General features: G+C 34.9%; 2 protein-coding genes across 2 annotated transcripts in view; one reads left to right on the top strand and one right to left on the bottom strand.

The window, feature by feature from the left end:
• Nucleotides 1-4,024: 4,024 nt before the first annotated feature.
• Nucleotides 4,025-9,166, bottom strand: LOC141340254 (tumor necrosis factor receptor superfamily member EDAR-like). The gene is made up of 4 exons (XM_073845176.1): nucleotides 9,159-9,166; nucleotides 8,905-9,115; nucleotides 6,738-6,798; nucleotides 4,025-4,368 (listed from the first exon to the last, which is right to left on the bottom strand). The coding sequence occupies exons 1-4, from the start codon at nucleotides 9,164-9,166 to the stop codon at nucleotides 4,025-4,027; spliced, it is 624 nt and encodes a 207-aa protein (XP_073701277.1).
• Nucleotides 9,167-9,187: 21 nt separating this feature from the next.
• Nucleotides 9,188-9,814, top strand: part of LOC141340253 (tumor necrosis factor receptor superfamily member EDAR-like) — a 7,940-nt gene continuing 7,313 nt past the window's right edge. The window contains exon 1 of the mRNA XM_073845174.1: nucleotides 9,188-9,210. Within this exon, the coding sequence (XP_073701275.1) occupies nucleotides 9,188-9,210 (23 nt within the window). The remainder of the gene's footprint in view (nucleotides 9,211-9,814) is intronic.

Genomic DNA, 9,814 nt, shown 5'->3' with positions numbered 1-9,814 from the left:
TAATCTGTTACAGTAATGTAAAGTTAAATTTACTTGATTAAAACTATAGTAAAAACAATGAAATATTACAATTTAAAAGAACTATTTTCTGTTAATATTGATTAAAATGTAATCCGCTGCCATGATTGAAGCAGCATCATTTCTCCAGTCTTCACACTGTAAAAAAAAAACTATTTGTTGAGTCAACTTAAAAAAATAAGTTACCCAGGCTGCCTTCAAATTTTAAGTTTAGTCAACTCAAAAAAGTTTAGTCAGCTTGAAATGTTAAGTTGTACTAAGTGACAAATTTTTCAAATTTTAGGGCAGCAGGGTAACAAATTATTTTAAGTTGACTCAACAAATTGTGCTTTTTTGTTTTTTACAGTGCAGTGTTGCATGACCCTGAAATAAAACAAATAATAATCATTTTTTTGTAGAACATCTGTGAGTATAAAATATAACTTTGATGAAATATGAGCATTTTTGACCAGCTTTCGCAGATTCACTTTGATTTGCATTAATTTCATCTTCATCTTTCTGTACTTGAGCTGTTTTTTTATTGTTAAACTTGTGGCACAGAACAACAACGGACAACATGATGCTATAATTTTGTCATTTTATTTCTTAAGTAATACTTCTATACATGGTGCGTATGTACAATAATAAGTTATATATACAGTGGTATGGTTGTGTCTGTTGCATTGGTCCAGGATAGATGTGACGATGAGGTTGACGTGTACAAGCTTGAACGTAAAATAAAATGCATTGTTTGTTGATATACAGTCAGTATATATTGACGTGTGACGTGAGGAAGGTTAAACAAACATGATGCAACAACAAAATAAGCCAGAAGCAGTATCTGAAGTGCTTCTGCATGCTGTAGCGTATGTGGTTTAGTGGAGGAGACCGGCTCCGTTCATTCACTGTTTCCCTACAGACGTCTGATTGGAGCTGAACTCTCAGCCGTCAGAAAGGCATACGGAGAGCGGTGAAGCGTGTAAGAGAGCGTGGGGTCATTAGAGCGGCTCACTTGCACGCAGTTAAAGGTTTACGCAGCTGCCTCTGCTTCCCATCGGACACTTTACGGCTTTTCCGTTTGGATTATTAGTTAATGAGGTGCTGGAAATCACGGCCGCTTTACACTCAGAGTCATAAAACACCAATTCCAGACAATTAGTCCAGCAGCAGCCGCTCGCCGCAGGACACACACACACACACACACACACACACACACACACACACACACACACACACACACACACACACACACACACACACACACACACACACACACATATACTCTCTTGAACGCACAAGCCACAGCTCTCTGACTCTTCTAGCCAGATTTATGCTCCTGTCAGTGTGTCATTGAGTCCATATTCTCCAGTGAGTTCATCGTAGGTGAATGTGCACATGGTTCTGTTTGAGAGAGTTTCCTTCACATCTCTGTGACTTTTAGGCAAGACACTACAGGCAAACACGTTTTTGCTAATACAAGTGTTTTTCAATATTTTAAAATATTATTTTTCTTCATAAAAATAGCAATAATACTACCACAACTGTTTATTATACAAAAGTAACACATCTGAAATGTTTCAGATTTTAAATGATTTTAGAGTTTATTTGCAAACAAAAAATCCTGTTTTTTTTTTTTATTGTGCATTCCAATTAATCTCAGTCAAACTCAAGTTTGTATACAGCTAACACAATAAAAACATGATTTTTGAAAATATGTTTCAAAACTTTTATTTATTTTTTATTATATTATATTGTTTTTGTATTTGTAACAGTGAAATAAGCTTTTTTTAATTATCTGTTTTTGCAAATAAACTTTTCATGTATTTTTTTATTAAATGTTTTTTAAATAATTATCATGTATTAAAACATAACACATTTAATAATAAAAGTGAAAATAGTACTAAAGCTGTTTATTGTACAAAAGTAATGAAAATGTTTTATTTTTTATTATTAAATATTTTTATATTTAAAAATACATTTTGTAATAGTTGTTGTAACATTTTAAAATGGTTTAAATTTATTTATTTTTTGTATTTATTTGCATTTATTTAAAAAATATGTATTTTAAAATCATTATTATTTATTAATGAAAAACATTTTATAATATTAAAAAATAATAATAATAGTATATTGTACAGTAAATACATTGTATGGGTCAAAATAACTAAATTTTCTTTTATGCCAAAAATCATTAGGATATTAAGATTATGTTCCATGAAGGTATTTAGTACATTTCCAACTGTTAATATATCAAAATGTAATTTTTATTTAGTAATATGCATTGCTAAGTAATTCATTCGGACAACTTTAAAGGCGATTTTCTTAATATTTAGATTTTTTTTTTCTCCCAGATTCTATATTTTTAAACAGTTGTATCTCGGCCAATTATTGTCCTATTGTAGTGTCCAATTTCAGATATTTATTAATAATGATGATCGCAGTATCAGAACTGTTTTACTCTACAAAAGTTACAGAAATCACTTTGCACTTGTAGAATGTTAAGTTCTATTTTGCTTCTAAAATATGTCTTCTTTCAAATAGGAGAAAGAAAACATCCAAAATATTTTATTGCACTTTATCCGTTGAGTTTTTTGCTCTTACAAACACCAAATATTAGCTTTATTCCTCTCTATATTCTAAAGATTTGTTAATATAGTTCAGTCAGACTGATTTATACTAAATTTTCCACCAAAAAACAGAGCGAAATACTGTTTTCTGATTTGAAAAAAGTGCCTCTGGAAAAACCTTGAATATTTCAACAAAACCAAAGAATTTTGAACCTGGCTTCATCCAATGTTCAGATTTATGAGCTGGAAATAAATGCAAATCAGTGCATGTTTAATTAGACTAAGCGTCATTTGCATACGGGTCAAAAAGAGTTGAAGCATAAAACCAGCAAGTGTAACACCTCTTTAAACTCTTGTTGTTTTTCCAAAAAAATAAAAAAAAGTTGTTTTTTTATTAAAAAAAAAAACAAAAAACATTTTTACTTTTATTTTTATTTAAGTTTTTTTTTTAATCGCATTTTGGTTTTAGTTTTTCAGAGCAAAAAATAAACATCATAAAAAAAAATTCTCAGATTTTTACAGAAGGCACACTAAAATGTAATTCGGTGTAACAATCTTGTCAATTTCTGACACATTAAAAGTAATCAAAATACTAATTAGTTTTTAAAATGTGCAACGATCCTAGATTTTGTCCATTTGTCAGAAATAATTGTTTTACTAATTTAAAACACAATAAAATTCAATATGCCGCCTTATTCTTTTATATATTGTAATATGCACAAGTCAGAATAAAGATGTTGTTTAAATTTTGACATTGTTACACTGAATGACAATGTAACATTATTTCAAGCAAATTTGGACATTCTATTCTCTACAAACGTATTTGAAACCTTAAAAGTACTTTACTTGCATCTAATGTGCTTTCTATGAACATAAAATTACTTTTGTAAATTATTTATTTATTTGTATTTAATGTTTCAGAAAAATGTTAATGTGCTGTGAATGAGCTGGTGAAGTATACTGCCCTCCAAAGGCAAAGTGCAGTAACTACACATTTGGTCAAAATTGAGTTGAGGCTTAAAATGGGCTTGTCTTGTGGCATAGTCTCCTGGGTCAATATGAGAGATGAGAGTTTCCAGGTTTGACCAGCTGGTGTAAAAACTTTAAAGGCATTTTTCTCAGTTTCAGTGTTGGCGTAGTTACTGCACTTTGCCTTTGGAGGGCAGTATAGTTAAGTTAACCCTGTAGTGTCTTGCCTTAAGCACAAATGTGTTGTTTTTTTAGAGCGTTTCAACCTGAACTCAGTAAGATTCTTCTTCAGAAAGTAACGTCTCTTGTGGAAACACTGAGAATAAAAGACGTTCTTGCACTGTCTGTTCCGGCTGTTTGTGATCACATTTCCATCATCTGTCATTAAACATGAACAGCGTCGCAGTGAAAGCGTCCATTTCAGAAATGCACAAACTAGCCGAATGTTCCGAGGAAGACTCGAGATGGAGTGTGGTTGGAGTGTGGCAGTCTCAGACGCTGGCGCAGCGGGAGGTCAGGGTGGGATGGTGGCTGGAGGGAGGGACGCTGTTCTCCGGTCCGCCCAGAATGTCGAAGCAGAGGGTCTCGACGGCGTCCAGTCTCTCGATCTGGACCAGCCGGGTCAGCAGGTCCGGGATGCTGTATCCCGCCGTACTGATGCGGTCGAACAGCTGCATGCCGTCCGTCATGCCGCCGATCTCGTCTCGTTTGAGGCCGAAGCTCTCTGCCAGGTGTCTCCACGTCTTCACCACGGCTTTGTCTGTGCTGTAGGTGGCGCTGAGCATTCGGCTGCTGCGCTCCAGACAGTCGAACGGCAGCTCGGTCGGACTCAGACCTGCACACATCAACAGGGTTTATGATGACCAACACACAGCTAGTCTTCATTGCATAACAAAAATCCTTACAATCAGAAAATTAAATTAATTATAAATGTTTAGTGTGCTCTATCTTTTCAGACTGATGCCACTTGTAGTTTATCAAATCGAAGATTAAAAATCATTCAAATCCACTTGTCGTTCCATTGACTTCCATTCATACGCATGCGAATGCGTTAGACCGGAAACGCAAGCCTGTGCGAAATATTTGCGCATTTCGCTGCATCTAAAAGTTCAAGCTTGGTGAACTCTGACCAACGAATTCGCATCACGTGACTCTGTGTGACCAACAGGAGATCGGTACGTCACAGCATGAATGAAAAGAACCTTACATTTAAACATTTAAAACTGCAGCACTGCGGTAAAGTGTAGTAGATTGTATGTTTTTACATTTAAATGTATTATTAGTGTCATGTGCTGAATTTAACTTTTTTAAAAGAAGCTGCGTAGCATGACGTCATATCACGACCGTTGCAGCAGCATCCGAAGGAATTTCGCACGCTCAGTCTAGTGTGACCGGGGCTTTACACTGAGGGAATGTTCAAATGATCAACACTATTCAAACTCCAACTGACAAAATTCAAACTCCAACTGACAAAATTCAAACTCCAACTGTCAAAATTCAAACTCCAACTGACAAAATTCAAACTCCAACTGACAAAATTCAAACTCCAACTGTCAAAATTCAAACTCCAACTGACAAAATTCAAACTCCAACTGACAAAATTCAAACTCCAACTGTCAAAATTCAAACTCCAACTGACAAAATTCAAACTCCATCTGTCAAAACTCAAATTTAAACTCCCAGAATCCCTTGAGACTCAATCAAACTTCCCTTCTATCAACTATTTCTAATCCATTCAAACTAACATTCTATCGAATATTTATCATCTATTGAACTATCTAGCCTAGCCTAGCAACTACAATCATGCTAGTAAATTGTTATTCATGCTAGCAACATGCTAGTAGCTTGATAATCATGCTAGAAACATGCTAGTAACGTGTCAGTCATGCTAATAACTTGCTAATCATGTTAGCAACATGCTAGTAACTTTTGCTTATGCTAGTAACTTGTCAGACATGCTAATGACATGTAAATAATGTGCTAATCATGCTAGAAACATGCTAGCAACTTGCTAATCATGCTAGTCAGGCTAAAAAAATGCTAGCAACTTACAAATCATGCTAGAAACATGCAAGCAACTTGCTAGTCAGGGTACAAACATATTAGAAACATGCTAGCAACTTGTTAATCATGTTAAAACCATGCTAGTAACTTCTCTGTCGTTGTAGTAACTTGCTAATCATGCTAGAAACATGCAAACAACTTGCTAGTCATGCTAGAAACATGTTAGCAACTTACAAATCATGCTAGAAACATGCTAGCAACTTCTTGGTCGTGCTAGTAACTTGCTAATCATGCTAGAAACATGTAAGTAACTTGTCAGTCATGCTATTGACATGTAAATAACATACTAATGTTATATACATGCTAGCAACTTGCTAATTATTCTGGACACATGCTAACAACTTGCTAGTCAGGCTAGAAACATGTTAGCTTGCTAGCAACTTCTAATCATGGTGGAAACATTCTAGCAACTTGTTAATCATGTTAGAAACATGCTAGCAATTTGCTAATAATGCTAGTAACATGCTAGTAACTTGTTAATCATTCTAGAAACATGCTAATAATGCAAGTAACATGTTAATTATGCTAGAAACATGCTAGCAACATTCTACAACTTGCTAATAATTACTTAAACTTTAAAGGTGATTTTCTCCATATTTAGTTTTTTTTGCCCCCTCAGATTGCAGATTTTCAAATAGTTGTATCTCAGCCAAATATTGTCCTATCCTAACAAACCATACATCAATGGAAAGCTTATTTATTCAGCTTTTACTCTTATGGTTTTGTGGTCTGGGTCACATGTGAGGTGCTTCTCCTTACTTTTAAGAGCTGATAAGTCTGTTTATTTTAATTTGACATAAATATAAGGGTCAGCTGCATTCACTATTGATTGATCCCTGCTGTCTGTGACTCACCAGAACAGTCTGCCGGGATAAACACTGATCAAATGGAATTAATATGAAATCAGTATTTACTCTCTTCAATAATCTTGCTCTTTTTTTTCTTGGCAGTGGCAAGAAAATTGTACGATTTAATGTGGATTGTAATGTGCATCTGTAAGTGTTGAGTGTTTGCAGTGATCTGTGTTTCACATCAGAACACACTTCTGCTCATTACAGCTTTAACACGACAGCCGTCTGCATTTTATAGGCTCCACATAATGATAAAGTCACAGCGCCGTTCAGTTCCGCTTACACTCACCCTCCGCAACACTGCAGGCTTTGGAGTACAAATCCAGGATCTTTTTCCTTCTGCTGTGAATCTGCAGAAACAGGAAATGTTTGGATGAGTCACTCAGACCAACAGAGATCAATCTGAATCTACAGAACAAGAGCAGAACCTGCAGCAACAGTGTTCAAAAACAGATCTTTAGACATTACACTTGCTTTCAGAAAACAGTACAAATTGTGAATTATCATTATAATTTAAAACAGCTGTTTTCTATGTGAATATGTGTTAAACTGCTGAGATCAAAGCTGAATTTTCATCATCATTACTCCTTCAGTGTCACATGATCCTAATATACTGATTTGCTTCAGATTATTATCAATGTTGAAAACAGTTGTGCTGCACAATATTTTTGTGGAAACCGTCATGATGATTCAATTTGGGATAATATATATATATATATATGTATATAGAACAATCTTTTACTCATTAAGGACACATTTCATTGATCAAAAGAGTCAGTAAAGCCATTTATAATGTTAAAAAAAAGATTTCAATTTCAAGATAAAAAGTTTGTCAAGCCAAACTTTGGGTTGGCTTGAGAAAGCCTAGCTTGAAAGTTTAAAGCAGCTGTAAAAGCCTAAAGTTTTGAACTTTATATAGATCGATTAGATTATTAGCATGTTGCTAGCATGATTAGAATGTAGTTAGCATGACTCTTATCATTTTTCTAGCATGTTTAGTATGTTACTAGCATTTCATTAGCAAGTTTTTAGCATCTTTTCAACATGATTAGCAAGTTGCTAACGTTTCTAGCATGATTAGCAAGTTTCTAACATGTTACTAGCATGATTAGAATGTTTTTTAACATAATTAGCATGTTTCTAACATGATTAGTACGTTGCTAGCATGTTTCTAGCATGATTAGCACGTTATTTACGTCATTTGCATGACTGACTAGTTACTAGCATGTTTCTAGCATGATTAGCATGTTATTTACGTCATTTGCATGACTGACAAGTTACTAGCATGTTTCTAGCATGATTAGCAAACTACTAGCATGTTGCTAGTATGATTAACATTTTGCTAGCACATTTCTAATGTGTTTCTAACATGATTAGCAAGTTGCTAGCATGTTTCTAGCATGATTAGCAAGTTGTTAGCATGTTTCTAGCATGATTAGCGAGTTTCTAATGTGTTTCTAACATGATTAGCAAGTTTCTAGCATGGTTCTAGCATTATTAGCAAGTTGCTAGGACGTTGCTAGCATGTTTCTAGCATGATTAGCAAGTTTCTAACGTATTTTCTAACATGATTAGCAAATTGCTAGCATGTTTCTAGCATGATTAGCAAGTTTCTAATGTGTTTCTAACATGATTAGCAAGTTGCTAGCATTTTTTTAGCATTATTAGCAAGTTGCTAGCATGTTTCTAGCATGATTAGTGAGTTTCTAACATGTTTCTAACACGATTAGCAAGTTGCTAGCATGTTTCTAGCATTATTAGCAAGTTGCTAGTACATTGCTAGCATGTTTCTAGCATGATTAACAAATTTCTAATGCGTTTCTAACATGATTAGCAAGTTGCTAGCATGTTTCTAGCATTATTAGCAAGTTGCTAGCATGATTAGGGAGTTTCTAACATGTTTCTAACACGATTAGCAAGTTGCTAGCATGTTTCTAGCATTATTAGCAAGTTGCTAGTACATTGCTAGCATGTTTCTAGCATGATTAACAAATTTCTAATGCGTTTCTAACATGATTAGCAAGTTGCTAGCATGTTTCTAGCATGATTACCAAGTTGCTAGCATGTTTATAGCATTATTAGCATGTTGCTAGCACGTTTTTAACTAACATGATAACCACGTTATTTACATGCCATTAGCACGATGATCAAGTTACTAGCATGATTGTAGTTGTTAGGCTAGGCTAGATAGTTTTAAATAGATGATAAATATCAGATAGAATGGAAGTTTGAATGGATTAGAAATGGTTGATAGAAGGGAAGCTTGATTGAGTCTCAAGGGATTCTGACTGCAGTAATGATGCTGAAATTCAGCTTTGATCACAGAAATAAGTTACAGTTTATCAGATATTCACATAGAAAACATCTGTTTCAAATAGCAATAATATCTCAGTGTTTTGAGGACATGAATGCAGGTTTGGTCTACAGTAAGTGAGTGTAAAGTGTGTGGTATTGACCCCGGTGGCTCTGTTGCAGCTGCTGCTGGTGTTGATGTTGTTGTTGTTGTTGATGGTGCTGGTGTTGCTGGAGCAGGTCTTGTCCCGCGTCAGATGCACCAGTGACAGAAGGCAAAGGTCAGCGGCTCCCTGTTTGTCCTGAGCTGCTTCCTCATCACTGTCGATGCTGCGACTCAACAGCTGCTCGTTCTCCGATGACGCGTCGTTCTCACTGCAACAATACCAGCGTTTAGTGCTTGACAGAAAACAGTCACATGTGCATGAAGAAATGATCGAAATAGAAATGAAATACAACTCCAACTTCTAGTAAATCATATGAGCAGGTGCACATGAATAAGAAGCAAATGGTCGAACAAAAATAGACGAATCCTATGGAAGTTTCCGTCACTGAATAAAAAATAATAAAAAAGGTATTTGCAACTTTTTAAGCTCACAATTCTGACTTTTTTTTCCGCACAATTGCAGTTCTATTTTTTCCCTCAGAATTGTGAGATATAGGCCCAGTTTCACAGACAGGGCTCAGACTTACATTTTAGTCTGGGACTAGTTTTAAGTCCTATATCACGCAATTCTGAAATGAAGTCAGAAGACAGGGTTTAGACTAAGCCAGGATTAGGCCATAGTTCAATTAGGACATTTAAGTCATTTTTAAAAACATGCAATAGAATGCATAGAAAAAATTAATTACTGGTGTAAAAAAAAAAATAAAAATCAGGACCATATATTTTTAGATCAGTCAGTGCAAGTTTCTTTCAGTTGAAACAGATCAGAATTGCATTTTAGTCTGGGACTAGGCTTAAGCCTTGTCTGTGAAACTCGTAATTCTTGGGGCTAAACTCGTAATTCTGAGAAAGTCAGAATTGCGTGATATAAACTCACAATTGCAAGTTATAAAGTCAGAATTGTGAGA

Source organism: Garra rufa, chromosome 8 (genome assembly GCF_049309525.1).
Source record: "Garra rufa chromosome 8, GarRuf1.0, whole genome shotgun sequence".
In the NCBI taxonomy this organism is placed as follows: domain Eukaryota; kingdom Metazoa; phylum Chordata; class Actinopteri; order Cypriniformes; family Cyprinidae; genus Garra; species Garra rufa.
Note: the sequence above shows the minus strand (reverse complement) of the source record. Positions and strands in the feature narration are given on the sequence as shown.

Coding starts and splice junctions, on each gene's coding strand:
- LOC141340254 (XM_073845176.1), bottom strand. Junction 6,799..8,904: donor GCTGCAACAGAGCCACCGGG/GTCAATACCACA, acceptor CTGTTTCTGCAG/ATTCACAGCAGAAGGAAAAA. Junction 4,369..6,737: donor AGCCTGCAGTGTTGCGGAGG/GTGAGTGTAAGC, acceptor TGATGTGTGCAG/GTCTGAGTCCGACCGAGCTG.